General features: G+C 52.5%; 1 protein-coding gene across 1 annotated transcript in view; it reads right to left on the bottom strand.

Moving 5' to 3' along the window:
* The window catches only part of SHH (sonic hedgehog signaling molecule), a 34,443-nt gene extending 21,304 nt beyond the window's left edge, over positions 1–13,139 (bottom strand). The window contains exons 1-2 of the mRNA XM_053266084.1: positions 12,735–13,139; positions 3,887–4,148 (exon numbers count right to left, since the gene is read on the bottom strand). Of these exons, the coding sequence (XP_053122059.1) occupies positions 3,887–4,148; positions 12,735–13,037 (565 nt within the window). The 5' untranslated portion in view covers positions 13,038–13,139. The remainder of the gene's footprint in view (positions 1–3,886; positions 4,149–12,734) is intronic.
* Positions 13,140–17,032: the final 3,893 nt, after the last annotated feature.

Here is a 17,032-nt window from a genome sequence, read left to right as displayed (position 1 = left end):
TATATGCCACAATAGAACATCATCCTAAATTATTTTTTTAAAGGTTTTGTAAATTGTGGACGATGCAAGTCATTTAATGGCACTAGAGAAAGACATGCTGTTCTGGTAGCTCCAGGTCTTAACACTCACATCAGTTTCAGAGGATGAATACAACTGAAGGAAGCCCGGGTGGGTGCACGGCTGGGGGAGTCAGTCATGTGACTTGCCGGGGGGGAGCAGAAAACTGTCTCCCCTTGCCCTGTTATAGTCGCGCCCCTGCTGGGGTTCCCATGGAAGATCCTTGTAATCCAACAACATATCTTGTTGGACTACAACTCCCATCATCCCCAAATTATGGTTGCGGATGATGGGAGTTGTAGTCCAGCAACATCTGGGGCTCATGGTTTGAAACTCCTGATTTGGATTGAGGCTGGATCTTTCCCCACTGCTCTCAATGAAAGCTTGTCTACTGACTTGAATGGGCCTTTCCTTCCTCGCTTAGTTAACTTCTTCTTATGTCAATCGATATATTTAGAGTAAGTTCATTATTTTCCTTTCGCGCCTGCTTGTTTCATGGCACGTTTAAAGTGTTTTCTCGGCTAAAAGCTGCCATTAAACTGCAGTTTCGACGCCAGACAACAAACGAAGGGAGGTGGTGAAAGCAGCGGCGCGTCTCCAAATCATTCACCGTTAACCGTTTTGCTAAGACGCGACAATTTATGCGGACTCGCCAAAGGGATGCATTTCTAGGCCGGGCCGACAGGAGGCGCTCTAAGCATGGAGGAAATGGGGATTCCCGGCTGCTCTACTCCAGGTGAATTTGAGCAAGGAGACTGAAGGTGGAAATTGCTCTTCAGCCCCCACAAGCTTGCAGCAAGGAAGAACGAGCTGATAGAATTTGGATCGTGTAAACGGTCGCGGATGCTGCTCTTGATCCGAATTAAAAGCAGCACATTTTTCATAGGAGCGAAGGTGGTTTGTATTGTAAGTGACCAGGAAACAAATCAAAGCGATTTCTAATTAACCTATTTTAGAATGAATATAGGACGGGGAGCCGAGGCGTATTTTATAGCTAACTCCATGTATGACGACTTAATTTAGAGGCTTTCAGTAAGCTCTTGCTCCACAAACTTCTTGCTCCGGCTCTCATACAAAGATAACGGGCTGAGAACAACAGCTTTTCCGTCAGAAACCGGATTGACCCCCTTTGAGAGCAACTAATTTGTCTGATGGTGCCGGATTAAGTTATTGGTTGATCCCACTGCCTGCCATACAGTTTATTGGCCCACCCCAGAGCCTAATGCAGAAGCCACATTTACCACGGAGTAGTTGAAACCACTGAGAGTTCTACAAACTGTAGGGTGGGAGGAATCCTGAGGTCGTTTGGGCGGTGAATCTCACTGAAATCAGCAGATGTGTGGAGACGGGAGTGAAGCAGATGAGAAAGCTACGTGGGTGGGTGGGTGTCTTAGATGGCTGTTGAATGTTCTTAGGTTCTAACCGTGCACACAGGATATTACGCAACTTACTCCGCTCATGCAAAATCATTATAGCCAGAGGTTTTCAACCTTGGATCTCCAGATGCTTTTGGACTACAACTCCCGTCATCCCAGTCACAATGGCTAGGGAGACCTGCGCTTGAGAACCCTTGATTATAGCCATTAAACGCATCCCCCGTGCTGGAGGCGTCCCGCCACCCTCACAGCGGCTTAAACTGAGCTGAAGAGGCAACCCGTTTGCATCAAGGGATCGACTTGAGCACCGGTCTCGGGGCGACTTTTCTGTAGCTACTTTTGGGATCTCGACTAATTTAAGTACAGAGGGAATCTTGCCTGGGACCGGAAAGGCACTTTAGTCTCATTGGTTGAAAGCGAAGGGGTTACTCTGTGAACCCATGTGTCCTGGGAGTTTTGAGGTGTGTCGGTGTGGGTGGAATCTAAACTCTCTCTAATCCACATCCAGAATATCCGCCGCCCCGCCCCCCGGCCTAATCATATTACTTGCAAGTAAACCCCATTGTTTTCAATTGCATTTATTTCTCATTCTAGCATTTCTAGTCTAGAGAATAGACTAGCCTGGGGTTAGGTAGTTAGAAATGAAGAAAACGTGGGGAGAGGGAGGCTCCAAGAGCCAAGGGTATCGGCTTAACAGGTTTGTGGGTTCAGGTTTTTAATTAGCAGGCTGGTTAGTACGGATATGCATATGTATATATTGTCCCGCCTTTCACAGGCAATACCTCCCAAGGCGGCTTACAATAACAACATAATTAAGAATATTCTAGTTTGGAATGGAGCAGAAGCTTGATTATGAAAAGCTAGTTTGACATTCCAGGCGGCACGGCTGGGGTAGCCTTTGGAGTTTGGAACAGGTGGCTACTCCTCTCCAAGGAAGGAGGGATGCACACCTAAGTGGTGTCTCCTTTCCAGCATGGCCTTCCCGTCAAAATGAAAGTCCATCAGCGAGTAAGGGATGCACCTTAAGTTCAGGGCACAACTTAGACCCACCACGGCATATTGAAGCCAAGATGATGCCTTTGGCCAGAACGTAGAAACTGGCAGAGAGCAGGTCTCCCTCCACGGCTATTACTCGTGATAATGTACCTCGGGCGACTAGAAACGGCTGCTCCGCCAATCAATAGGGAGAGGTGAGCTGCCTTTGAGCTGCTGCGGAGCGTGACTGCTGCTGGAAACAGTGTTAGACTAGCTAGAGTTTGGTCTGGACTGTTCACTCTCAAGCTTCAGTATGGTGGAAAGGGGGGATCACAATGCAGCCCCCTTCTTGAAGCTAAGCAGGTCTGGGTCTGGCCAGTGCCTGGATGGAAGACACCCCGCCCCCCGCCGCCCAGGAAGCTCGTGGACCCTGCCTTGACTTCCAGCGGGTGGGAGGGCATCAACTAGATAAAAGCGCTGCGCAAGAGGGAGCTTGCTTTCATTCCGGGCTGCACAGCTGTTGCTGGACGACCACTCCCATCATCCCCAGTCACAGTAGCCAGGGATGGTGTCGAACAACAGCGGGAGGGCCACAGTTGGCTCGCCCTGCCTTGATCCCTTCTTCCCTCAGCTACCAACGCTGATCTCTGCCGTTAGAAGGGCGATTCGCAACCGGAGGCGATCGGGTCTGTTCTGAGGCCTCATCCCACGTGGGTGTTGCCTGAGGCCTGCGTCGGCCATTCACCTGGTGCGTAGGCTGCCCTATTGCTTATGAAATCTCATGCCCTTATAGTAAACTGCCCAGAGACATGATGCGTTGGGGGCAGTATACAAATACACGAAATAATAAATTATCTGAACAATTCCACCTCTCCATTCCTTTCTGGTAATATTCCCGTTGCACGGTCTACGCGCTCCTTGAGGGTGTTTGTTTGTTGGCATATTGTCAATAGTAAATAAAGTTACTTTTTGAAGGAGATCGCCTTAATAGCGGACACTCCTATTAGTCGTAGCCCTAATTGTTAGTTGCGAGACGCCTTGATCAGTCGCTTCTGTATTCATCATACAACCGCTGCCGACACAAAAGGTGAAGCACTGCCGTCACTTAGCAGGAGCAAAAACAGTAGTCCCGCCTGCTGCTCTCACTGCTTGCTGTTAGTAGCACAGTAGTAGTGATTGAGCTGTGATGAGAAGGGGCGCTTTTGCGTTCTGCATCGTGCCTTCATTACTGTTAGTACTAAATAAAGGTGAAATAGGCCTAGCTTCCCTTTAGAAGTGTTACTACCTATTTATGACTAGTAGTAAGATCTGAAGCGCAGGGAGCTAAAGCTTCTGATTCTTCTGGGATAGTTTACTGTTGGCCTGTGAAATGCTAACTACAGTGAAATCGAGGTTTCCTGGACTCTTCCTCGGCTTTCCCGGGAGAAACGGAGGGCTCCGTCCCAGCCACGCACCCAGCTTTGCTTCTTAGTACTTACCCGCTTTGACGGAGCAGTGGATGTGCGCCTTGGATTCGTAGTAGACCCAGTCGAAGCCCGCCTCCACGGCCAGGCGGGCCAACATGCCGTACTTGCTGCGGTCCCGATCCGAAGTGGTGATGTCCACCGCGCGGCCCTCGTAGTGGAGCGACTCCTCGGAGTGGTGCCCGTCCTCATCCCAGCCCTCGGTTACGCGCAGCTTGACGCCAGGCCACTGGTTCATCACCGAGATCGCCAGGGCGTTGAGCTTGTCCTTGCAGCGCTGCGGAGGTGGGGAGGAAAGCACAGGAGAGTTGCACACCGGGCGGGAGGGCACAGCAAGCGAGCCAGCTCTAGCCTCCAGCAGCACACACACACTCACTCACTCTCTCTCTCTCCGCTCGCCCCTCTTGAGAAAAGCAAGCCACTTGGAAGATTGGCGGACTCGGGGATCCACAGACGAGTGCCTACGTTTGGATCGGGCGCATTCACCAGGGGTCAAGGCCAGGATCCCCAACAGGAGTCCCCCCAGGCACGCGCGCGCACGCACACACCCCGCCGCGCGCTCCCGCTCTCTCAAAGGCTCTCACTTCCCCTCAGCGCACATCGTTTTCCTGACTGCTTGGCAGCCGGCGATTAAAAAAGGCGGACTGGACGCGAGGGGCGAAAAGAAAGTCCCACTGAGTGTCATAGGATGTGCTTCCAGGTATCTTTGCACAGGACTGAGAAAGTTGCGATCCACCAGGCGGGTGGTGGAGCTCTGTGGATCGCAGCCAGCAAACGACTTGGCCTGTGGAAGGAAGTAGAGGAAGGCGCAGAAGGAAGCGGGCGCGCAACCTTCAAGCGGAGCGCTACGGTCGCAGCCTTCCGCCCGCTGCCCTGAGAAGAATTGGAAGCAGGGGGAGAACTGACTTCGCATTCAACCTGCGCAAGACAGGGCTCCGAAGCATACTTCGTAGGCTGCGGTTTCGGCCCACCTATCAGGAAGGAGGAAATCCCTCGCACAGCTGAGTCGCGCCCGGGAGTAGGGTCCGACTGCGTGCGTCAGGATGCCCGCAAGGAGCTTTTCGCGCCCGCGCTTCGGTTTGGGCTGCGAGAAAAGCTGGTCGACGGGACAGGCGGGGACTTGAATTCTGGGACAAGACTAGGGACGTATAACGGGAGATTAAGGCTGCAGTCCTCCTGTGCAGACATACCTGGAAGCAAATCCTATGAAATTCAGTGGGACTTTCTACCGAGTAAACATACTGTCCGCTCCGTGTGTGGGGGGGAGTGGGGGGGGGTGTGGGGGGGAGAGTAGTCTTAACCCTTTACCTGCCCACTGAATTTAAGGAGGTCGTTAAGATAAGGGTCTGCTGCTGTCCATTCTTGCAGCGGACACAAGTAAACCCTGTTGAGTTCAGTGGATTGCAAACTTAGAACTTCACTTTAGCTCCACCCGCTGCGGGAGTCTCTTGGGGAGGAAGGTCTTGGCCTCTCCGTCCCCTGGCACTCCACAGGGCCACTGCAAGGAAGTGAGACCAGAGGAACAGCCTTCGCAGGAGCGGGTGGAGGGCCCTTGACATGACCTGCAGCCAAGCAAAGTTAACCGGAAGGCAGCTAGAGCCCCATTCGCACGTTAGTCATTCCTGTGTTATGCAAGACACTTCCTAGCTGTGCATGCATTTGAGGGACCTGTGCCTAGATCCACTTTTAAAATGAGCAGGTGCAGTCATTCACTCAAAAAACAAGGACGTGTGCACAGACCCCTAAATGCTTGCACAACAGAATGTCTGAATGGGGCTTAGGAGTTCTAGAAATCAAGCAACGCTCTGAAGTGTTTGGTCCTACGCAAACTCTGCCAGCATAGCGTAGTGGTTAGAGTGTTGGACTAGGACCGGGAAGACCTGCGTTCGAATCCCCATTCAACCATGAAACTCACTGGGTGACTCTAGACCAGTCATGTATCTCTCAGCCTAACCTACCTCACAGGGTTGTTGTGAGGATAAAAATAAGCATGTACATCGTTCTGAGCTCCTCGGAGGAAGAGGGGATATGAATGTAAAAAATAAACAAACAAATAAACCTCGTTGGAGGGCCCCCCAATGCGCCTGCAGACCACAGGTTATGTAGTCCTAGGGCTCCAGACACTAAGTATACTTCTGGTGCGATTTTCTTTTAGCCAGGTGCTGGCCTCTGAATTCATTCACAAATAAATCTCCCTCCCGGGATGGATGGGAAACTGCTATTGCGGGGCTGCAAGACATCCGTACGACAGCTACAAATAAACAGCCCGATCCACAATCCAGTTCATCCAGTCAACACAACCTCCTGTCCGAAACGTTTACCCCGAAGTCAGTTCGGTTCACTTCAGTAGAACAAGCAGGCTCCAAATGGCAAGGCCCTGGGAATTGCCACTCCCGATTCTAAAATTTGACCTGGAAGTATACCAGTGATGGTTGGGAGGGATGCTCAAGATGAGGGTGTTAATCGGAAGCCAGTCCGACTTGTTGCAGGGGGAATTTATTTCAAAGTCAATGGAGGCAGGGCAACTCTCAGTAAACCTACCGAAATCAATGGGATTGGCTCATCCAGTTCACAAGCCTCACTGTGTCCGGTGGGACTTATTCCCTTAGAAAGTGGGATGGGGGCCCCTAGCTCAGGGGTAGAGCAGAAGCTCCCAAGCAGGGCTGGCAAAGACTCCTGCGTGCTGGAACCTTGGAGAGCCGCTGCCAGTCAGTGTAGACAATACTGAGCTCGGTGGACCAGTGGTCTGACATGGTAGAAGGCAGCTTCGTGTGTGTGGGGGGGGGGGTGGGGGGGGGGGGTATGGAATGAAGCCTGAGCTCATGCTTCCTGGCTTCACTCCACCTGGGGCCCAATATACGGCCAGTGGCACTCCTCGGTGACGCTTTTGGGCTTCACCATTTGCAGCCTGCGAACAGGTGTGTGAAGGTGTAGTGCTGACTGAGTGTGCGAAGAAACAGAAGACCCTTCCATGTGCACAGAAGCATAAGATTAGGCCAGGCCTTTCTCTCTGCCGGGCTAATTGCCTGCAAAGAGCTTCTTTCTTCCGCGGGGGAAACAATCGGGCATGCAAGCCCACTCCAGCCTCCTAACATGATGGTACAGTCCAGGAACAGCTCTGCCAGTTAATTCCGCTGGAAGTATACACTGGCCAATGAGTCCTGCGTGTGCCAGCCTTCTCCCCCCCCCCCCACTTGTCTCGCCCAGCAGCTAGAGAGTTAAGAAGCCCTTTGGGGAGGGCCCTATCTAGCTCCGTGTCCTGCCCAACCCAGCCCCCTCTCTTGGCTCTCTACCTTCTGCCGTCGCAACTTAGGTCCTCGCGGAATCCCCGAGTCATTCGAGTCGAGCTTCGCTTTGCCGCGGGCTGGGATGGGAGGACGTGAATTGGACAGGGAAGAAAGAGAGCAACTTGGAGGACCGAGTCTCGGCCTGCCTAGCCAAGGAGCGTTCCAGGCTCAGATCGTTCTGTCGGTTATTTTGCAGACAAGGGAAACATAACCTGGCCCAGCGAACATCCCTGCAGCACTCCGGAAGAAGGCTCGCTGGAGCCCAGTGGGGCTTCATCGCCAGGAAATGGAGAAGAGCGCAGCCTACGCGGGACAAGCCCTTACATATGCACCTACTACCTGCAGCCTCGGCTGCAGCCGGGAGGATAACGGGGCAGGTGCCGAGGAATGCGGCCGCCTTCTCTGGTCGGACAACCTTCACCCTCTCCAATGCTCAGGGAAAGCTACAGGTGCCCTGTCCAGAGTCCCCGGGAAAGGAGGGCGCGGAAGGAAGCGTGCGGGGTGGGTGGGAAGCTTGATTTATCATTACTGCGGTCTCTTTTTTTAAGGTCGAGAGAGGGTTGCTCAAGAGGAAATGTTGTAGCCATGAAATGAGAGCGAGCGAGAGCTCAAGCAACTCAGGGGTAGTAGTTGTTAAATATAAACACGACACCACTTAGCATTCCAATGAGGCCTTTCTTTTAACCCTGGTGGTTGTTCGTTGGGAGCAACAGAATGGAAGGAGGCGAGAATCTGGTCACCCCAAAGCCCTGTTCAGACATCGAACACTTGGACAGCAAGTGTACACAGGTACAGATATTCACACATTATACTGAACACAGGTACAGCAGCAGTATCTTTCCCATCCGAATCCTGCATTTCAGGAGTCCTGTACCCAGGCTCACTTGGAAAATGAACCGGACATGCAGTTCTTTACACAAAAACATGTACGAGTGCACAAACATCTGTACACGCCTACAGCTTAATGTCTGAATAGGGCCAATGCGTGTCCGCAAAGGACACACAGAAGCTGTGACTCCTCTCACATGGGGCTTCTGCTAGGTTTGACTACTTGGGGTCGCTGAAGTTTCCGGTGAGGAAGAAGACCTGAAGACCGCGGGGAGGTGGCGGGGAGAGAGGAACACCCCCAACCCACCTCACAGTTTCAGGGCAGGCAAGGGAGACCTCGAAAGGTGGAGGAGGCGCGACGCCTGCCGTGCCGAGCGGAGGAGAAGGCAGTAAGGCTTCGGGGATTCTCTGGCAGCTCGCCGCAGCTTTCTTGCCAGTCTGCAGGGGGAAGGGGGAGGCGAGGCCGGCTGAGCTGGGATTGTCAGAGTCAAAAGCCGTGAAGCCCCAGCTATTTATTAATTCATAGGGTCGTGTGCCACCGATCAAGCCCAGTTCTGTGCAGCCACCGTGAAGCACAGCGGGGCTGCCTCGATGAATGCTGTGTGTGTGTGTGTGTGCGTGTGCGTGTGCGCGCCTGTGAGCGGGCCTGCCTGCGCGCGCGCGGAAGGGGCCCACCAAGTCGCTCAACAAGCGTGTTTCTTTCTCTCCCTCCCTCTTTCCAGCAGGTGCTTAAAAAAACAAAAACAAAACCCGAACCACTAAAACAAAGCACCTGTCAGTCGAGCAGCCGAATCCTATGTATGCTTACTCGATAGGAAGCTGGATGCCATGGAGCTTATGCGATCAAGTAAGTGAGCATAGGATTTGCGCATGCACCTCTGCATATATCCCCTGGGATCAAGGCCCACTGAGCGCAGAAGGAACTTCCTCCTGATAGGCAGGATCGGGCTGCAAGCCTGTAGTCCTTGTGGCATCTTGCTTAAGAGTCAGTGGGGTTTACTCCCGAGTAAACGTGCCTAGGATCGAGCCATATATACCACAGTACACCGTAGGGAGAAGGTGGCATCCTAGATATCCCGAAGCTCTCTCTACACATGTTCCTTCTCTCGCCCCTCGACACCCAGGAAGTGGGGTGGGGTGGATGCATTTGCACTTAAACTGCTCTTTCTTTCTTTCTTTCTTTCTTTCTTTCTTTCTTTTTCTTTCTTTCTTTCTTTTTCTTATGATGATGATTTCAGACGAATTCCAGCTTTATCACAAAGGACCTGGCAGCCTTATCTCCCTGACAGATCCAGCCAATGGCTGGTGTGTTGGACTTGTGTTTGTGGATAGGGTGGGGTGTGGGAGGCGGCGGGAGGCGGCAGAGGGGGCAGCAGCCCACAGCAAAAGTGCTGCTCTCGCCTGTAAACTTCGGCATCCGCCTTCTCTGCGCTCCTTCTGTTTGCCTTATTCTCCCCCACTCTTTTAAGTTAATATTAACTGGCCGCTAATGCAGTCAAGCAACTAGTCTGAAAGTTTAGCCATTCCTTTCAGGGTTCCAGTTCTTCCCCCTCCCCAAGGCTGAAGGAAGCAGACAAACGCGAGGCCGGGGAGAGATAAAGGCGGGGCGGAAAGCCCAGGCAGCCGGGGAGGGGCAGCTGTGGTGGCCCACTACCAAATTAAGGCCAAATTACCCCTCTGCCCCTCGCCGCCATCCAGTTTTCGCCCCATCTCCCCCTCCAGCAGCGCCCCCACAACCCTCCACCCTGGGACTGCAGCCGATCCACTTCTGTCGGTTTCAACGGGGTCACATTGGCTTACAATGAAGGACTTCGACTCAGCTGGGTGGGGGATCGAGGGTCAGGGATCCAGTGGGACTCCGACCTGCTGAATTTCGCCTTTAAGTCAAGAGACCCAAACCTTCTCCACCCCCACAGATTGCCAGCCCCTTGGTCCAGGGGTGTGTGGCGACCCTAGGCATCTGAAGAGTCCCCCCCCGCATTTTATTAAACTTCCCACCACCAAACCTAATACGCCACCCCTCCCCTGAAAGTGCCCAATCCCAATGAAGTGAGGAGTTGCTCCTCCTCGGGCTGCTTTCCCTCTTCACTTCTGTCTCGGTTTTTCCGGTGAGATCCCAAAAGATCTCATGCCGGGCCATTCTGATCCTGCCCTACCTATGAGATGGCGGGGGCGGGGGGAGGTGGGACTTCCTCCCTCCCATCATTCAATGGCATAATCAAAATCCAGCACTACCACCTTGCATAATTCTTCCCCAATACACCCGGTATGTGCAAGGGAAGAGTCCCTGGAAAGTGTATGTGTGTGTTGCGATAGCGGGGGCGGGGGGGGGGCGGTATTTGTTTTTCTGTTTCGTTCGTCTGAGAGAAGTTGACAGAAGGTCAGAAGTTCAAATGCTGCTAGCTAATGCAGCGAAGGAGGCCAGCCGCGTACAGAAGGAAGGCTCCCTATCTCGATGCCATCGGCTGAGAGAGAACGAGAGAGAGAGAGAGAGACCCAGGGAGGGCGCATGGGGAGACAGATTGCAGTGGGGGGAGAAGGGAGAGCGGCCCAATCGAGGCCGGGGATCGCCTTCTTCCCTTCCTCTCCCCCGCCCCCCCCCCCGCGCCCGCGACTGCACACTGGAGAATATTCCTCAAGAGAATATCCCTCCTCTCAAGCGCAGCTGGGGAATGCGCCTTATTCTTCACCCGCGCCCCCATTCCTGCTCTCGCCCTCTGATGGAGCTTCCAAGGGGGTGTCTCTCTACGCCGCGCTTTTGCTACCAGGAAGATCCAGGCAGAACGAGCTGTGTGGATGGACACGACAGGCACACGCGCATACACACGCACACCCCACCCGCACGCAGGCACACAGGCGGCTTTGCCTGGCGCTTCCGAGCGAGCAGAAGACAGAAGCAGCCGCCACCGCAGCAACAGCAGCCTTGGCCGCATTTAAAAAGGATACAAACTGAAATCCTAGCCGTTGCGATCGATAAGAGAGGAGTAAGTGGAGCTGAAAATGCGAGACGGGCTTGACTTGCTTGCTGCCGCGCAGCTAACCCCGATCTTGCGTCTTTTGCAGATCGGGCGGGGAGGGGGGGAGGGAGAGAGAGAGACCGGGAGAGAGAAGGAAGCCGGTTACCGCGGCTGGGGGCCCCGGGAATTGGATCGCAGCATGGGAGCGCCCACAACAGCACCCCTCCCAGGCTCTGCCTTCGCCTTGTGCTTTATTTATATTTTGCCTTCCAGGAGGCGGGATCGGGCTGTGAACTCTCTCCAAGCCCCGCACTGTGGCCTGTGCATATTTAATTGCGGCTCGCGCGCCTCGCTGTGGCGCGCGCCTCAAACACTCCCAAGGTGCAGCCCGATTTAAGGTGGTCGGGCCGAGATCGCTGGTGCTCCTCGCCTTCGCCCGAATAAATCTCTTAAACGTGCGGAAAATCAGGCCTGGGGAAGAGGTGGGGGGAGAGGAGAAGGAGGGGGCAGAGTTTAGGAAATCCCCCCTCCAGCCTCCGCGTGGAGATTCTGGCGGGGCTCTTATTATAGCACTGAAGGTGGGGCTTAAATATATTAATAGCGGGGCGTGTGGCTGGGGTGGGGGGGGAGAGAGAGAAGGCTGTTGACCTATATTTGGAAGGAAACCCATGTTCAGTGACAGGGTGCCAGGCCAGCACCATCGCAGGTACTTTGAGAAGGAACTCCGGAACTAGGAAGCCTTCAGGCTTCCAGACATCTCCCCATACACAGAGAATAATGATTGGCCCTCCGGAACGATAACTATAATGGATATCAACGTAGGGAGGCGGGGGCGATGATCAATGGAAAAGACTTCTAGGTTCTTTTATGAGGCCAGGGCCAACATTCATGACATCGGGTGCGTTTTAAAGACACCGGGGGCCTCTGATCATGCTCGCTCGCTCTCTGTGGTGCAATGCTGGTTAAGTTACTTGTCCCTCCCCCTACGGAGGTAACACAGCACGGGTGGCGAGTATCCTTAAAGGAACATCCATAGAGAAAGGCGCTGCTGGGCACAGTTGCAAAAGACGCGTTTGCAAGATGATCACTGCAATAATGACGACGGTGATGCCGATCTTATTATTGCGATTAAGATGATGATGATGATGATGATGATGATGATGATTTTTATTAATCAGTTATGCCGTTGGCCTGCAAGCTTGCCTTATAGGAGTGCAAGATGCCGCCCTTCCTCCGCCAAAGCAAGCATTGCAAGGTGGAATGAGGGAAAGGCAACCTACTACTATTATTATGTTTAAAATCCGGATTTGAGGCGCCCGGGGAGAGGAGGGCTTGGCCAGTCCACACGCAGCCAGGCCGCCTCTCGCTTCATGCCATTCGCTGGAGCCCGGTGGGTCCCTTAGCGGGGAGGGGGCAAGATGCAGTCAACCAACCAACTCCCAGGGAACGGCATAGCGTGGTGAGCCCCGCAACTATCACACCACGCGCCATTCACACACCAATCCCCCGCCCCGCCGCCTCCATCCAAGATATGGAGACGGGCTCAGCCCCTGGAGACAGGTAGAGACCCGGCAACCCCGCGCACTCCGTCTCCTGCAAACTTATTGGGACCTGCTTCGGCACGACCAATTGCAGGCAGCTCAGCTGCGGAGGGAGGGAGGGAGGGAGGGAGGGGGTCGGGAGAGGAAGCGGGGGTGATGCCGGGGATGCCCTGCCTTGCCAGCAGGGTGCCGAGCCTCAGGGGTTCCCCCCACCCCACCCCACCCACGAGGCGCAAGGTGTTTCTCTGACCTGAGTCATCAGCCTGTCCGCTCCCGTGTTCTCTTCATCCTTAAAAATAATGTCAGGGTTGTAATTCGGAGTGAGCTCTTTAAAGCGCTCCGAGTTCCTGGTGATCTTGCCTTCGTATCTTCCGCTGGCCCCCAGGGTCTTCTCTGCCACATTGGGGATGTACTGCTTGTAGGCTAAAGGGGTCAGCTTTTTCGGGTGCCTCCGCTTGCCAAAGCCCCTGCCCGGTCCACAAGCCAGCCCGGAGGAGAGGAAGAGCGCTCCCAAGAAGACCGCCAGCACGACCAGGCGGCTCCGAAGCAGCATTCCGTCCGTGGAGAAACCAGCCACTTTTCGCCCACCCCCCGTTCCCTGCCTGGCTTGGTGTGTGCGTGTGCGCGTGTGTCCTTCTCCCCCTCTCTCGCAGCCTCCCTCTCTCTCCCTCCCTCCCTCTCCCTCTCCCTCTCCCTCTCTCTCTCTCTGGAGATCGGCGTCCTCCTGGGCTCCTTGCCTTGCCGCCTGCTGCCTCCGCCTCGGATACTATCCCCCGATCCCTAGCAAGACAGGTGCCGGAATGGCAGCTCCGAGGTGGCTTCTGATAACGGAACTCATCGGAGTTGGGTCGTGACACAGCAAGCGAGAGACAAAAAGGGTCTGGATTCGAAGGGGAGCGAAGCTAGAAACGCTTGTGAGAGGAGTCTGCCTTTACTTCTATATTATAGCTGCCAGTGCTGAGTGCTGATTGGACGAGGCGAGACAAGCTTGCCTTCTGATGTATATTAACCCTCGACAAGGCAAAAAAAAAAAAAAAAAAAAGGAAGGAAGGAAAGAAGAAGAAATCTTGGAAGTCTCTCTCTCTCTCTCTCTCTCTCTCTCTCTCTCTCTCTCTCTCTCTCTCTCTCTCTCGTTCTCTCCCTCCCTCCCTCCCTGAAGGGCTTGGAAATGGAAGGCGTGAGAATTGCGCTTTCTTGGGCTAACATTTCTTTTTCATTTTTTCCTCCCACTACTCTTAAACTTTCTGGGATTATTTGTCAGCAGGAGTCACAGATGCTGGTGCTGGAAGATACGGAGTTGAATGGAAGCGAGGCACCTTGCATGTGTGTCACACACACACACACACACACACACACACACACACACACACACACGGTGTCTCTCTTTCATTCAGTTTGGGGAAACGAAGGAAAAGCTAGGGCATGGAATATCATCTCGAAACTCCCAATGAAATCAGATCTTGCAAAGCATTTTGCAAAATTGTTTGCTTGTTTGTGTGTGTGTGTGGGGGGGGGGGAGAGATTCATTGATCTGAGTTTGTCATCGCTGAGGAGGGGAACCTCCTAAGAAAGTTATATAGTTCCCTAAAACCTGCTTGACCCCTACCTCCATCCTGACCTCGAAGACAGGAAGATGAGAATAATTTTGAAAATTTTTGGAAGGAGACATTTCCATTCATGATGGACACTGAGTCAAATTGCTGATGTTTTATTGACATTGTCGCTGCTAGGAAGTTGTGTTTGGAACCAGCTAATATCAAGTGCGGGTTACGGGGGAGTCTCTCTCTCTCTCTTCCTCCCCCTCCCGTGGCTGAAAGAATCCTCACAGCTCATCACCAGATATCAAGTGAGTGGCACGGAGGGGACTAAGTTTAATGTTAAATTAATTGTTCTCTCCCGCGGATTTGCAAGTGATGTCATTATTCCGAACTGCAAAAAGCTTCTGGTCAGACAGACCGGCTGAGAGACGAGCCAAATCGCGAAGTGATGGGCTTGATATGAGGCACCTTCAACAGCAGATGCGAGTCCAAATAGGAGCAAACATTTCGGTGCTACCTACTGAAGACTTTGGGGGGCTTTTGTGTGTGGGTGAGCTTTAAAAAGAAAACACAGGGCTCCAAGAACTGAGTAATGACAATTAATAAATAATAACTAGAAATGGATGAGGCCAATATCCTCATTCTCTCCCTCCCTCGCAACTCCCTATTTTGTTTCCGAAGAAAGTATGAAGTTGCTATTCTGCTTGTGAAATCACCACCACTAACGCTCTTGGTTTCATGAGCCTCGTTTTTAATATATTTACCCGGGAGAAGAAACTTCTGTTGGTTGAGGACTTACTTCCAAGTAAGTGTACAGCTCGAGATCTAAGCTCTGATCTTTTCCGTACATACTTGAAAAGTAATGTGGGAATCAATGGAACTTACCCCAGGTAAAACAAATATATTAAGGTGGAGATGTTAGCCCCACCACGGCCCATAGCCAGCCTAAAAGTTGAGGGAGAGCGCCAAAAATGTAGGGGGCAGTTTATCTGCCCCGCATCAGTCCTAAATGCAAGCATCATTCAGTAATTCAACATTTATTTGTAAACCAGTGGGGGCAGATAGAAATTTAGGGGGGGCAGGCCCACCTTAGCACTCCTCCCCCCCCGCCCCGCCACGGATCTCTTGAGTGTAGCGCTTCAGCTGAACTGGTGTGGGGATCGGGATTAAAGAACAAACTTTGCATTGTCAATCCGAAGTCAGTAAAGACCTGTTCCAGTCAGATGGACCAAGTTCAAAGAGAAATGTCCCGTTCCCTTAACATTATTTTAATGTCATTGATTATCACACACCCTAAAAAAACCCCCCCAAAATCCTGACTTCTTGCGGCTTCTAGTGTTAGAATAGGCAAATTTTAAAAGTGTGAATATGTCCCACCGAACTTTTCAAAACTACTGCAGAAAAGAGAGCCGATTGCTTGTTTGACTACTACTACTGCTGCTACTACTACTACTACTACTACTACTACTGAATTTAATAAACGCAGCCATTCGCAGCGTGAACATCTCTGCCTTTCTTGCCCAGCCGCATCCTTACAAGACTTGGGGCTTCCCTAGTCCGAGCTGACAGAGTCGTCGATAAATCGAGGGCAGGAGGAGATCAAAGCAGCAGGTCCTCCTGACTGGGGGAGGGCTAAAGGGATGGCCAAACTTTGATCGCTCCCCTGCCGGAAAACCGGAGAAGGGGGCTGGGTGGGTGGGTTCGATCCACCGGTTGGCGCAGAAGCGCGGAGGTTGCGTCCCAGCAGCGTCTGCAGGAAGGAGAAGGAAGCGCCTCTCATTACCAGCTTGCCATATGACCCAAAGATTAGCAGGGGAGGAAACGCGCCAAGGAGGAATTAATTACGGCACGCGAGTAATAAAAAGTGGGATGTGGGGGAGGGAAGGAGGAAGGGCGAAAAAAAGTTAGAGCTATCAAGGAAGCTCAAGAGTCAGATCCACTCCGCTATCCAAGGAGGATGAAAGAAAGCAGAGCTGCCCTTTGCTACTTCGCTGCGGCTAGCTAGTTCCGCCGACACTCGGGAGCTACCAGCTGCGCTCTTTCCCTCTGAGTGGGATGGGAGGGAGGGGACTTTTTTGGATGCAGGGTGGTGGAGAGGAGGGTCGTTCCGAGGGAGCCCAATGGGAATGGGTCATCTGCTCCAATATTATCTCCCAAATGGGAACTTCATAGCTACCTCCTCCTCCTCCTCCTCCTTCCTCTTCCTCTCTCTCACACCCCCCCCCACCTGATGCCAGCCTGCCCAATCTCTTCTTGGATGCCTCCTAGGGAATACTGCCAGCTCTTATAACTGTCTACTACCACTATGAATATTTATAAACAGTACTCTGCTTTTCAACAAAATTTATCAAAGCAGTTTATGGAGAGAAATAAACAATAAATAAGATGGCCCCCAGTCCCCAAAGGACTCAGGCCAGTTGCTCTGCCCTCACTCAAGGTTAGAGTACTGCCACTTTAAGAGATGGCTCCTTGCTCAGTTAGAAGGGGTATTATAAGGTTCCCAATATGTCACTCAATTCAGGGGTTTCCCCGTCTTGGGTCTCTAGAGATGTTTTTGGACTACAGCTCCCATCATCCCATGCTAAAGGACATTGTGGCTGGGGAGGATGGGAGTTGTAGTACAACAACATCTCTAGAGACCCAGGATTGGAAGCCCTTGACTTAATGTACTTTATTGAAAACCTAGTGCATCTAGTTCTGTCTAGGGTAAGTGGGGTGAAGGATTGTTTTCTTTGTCCAGTGGGGTCACCAGGGAAGGAGGGATGAACTCTAAAGAGGGTGCTCCCCGACCCCCACCCTCCTGCCATATAAAATGATGCTGGGATACAGCAATCCCTAGTTGCAAATTTGTGAAGGACATTTTTCTCTTGCTTGCTTGTTTGGTGGACACACACCACCAGTGGCTTTTAAGCATTGTTCAGCCTGGCTGAATTTTTAAGTCTTCTATAAATAATGGATTTTTTTTTAAGGATCCAAACAACTCTAACCACCAGGTCTTGGGCCTAGATGA

This window comes from Hemicordylus capensis, chromosome 6 (assembly GCF_027244095.1).
Source record: "Hemicordylus capensis ecotype Gifberg chromosome 6, rHemCap1.1.pri, whole genome shotgun sequence".
NCBI lineage: Eukaryota > Metazoa > Chordata > Lepidosauria > Squamata > Cordylidae > Hemicordylus > Hemicordylus capensis.
Note: the sequence above shows the minus strand (reverse complement) of the source record. Positions and strands in the feature narration are given on the sequence as shown.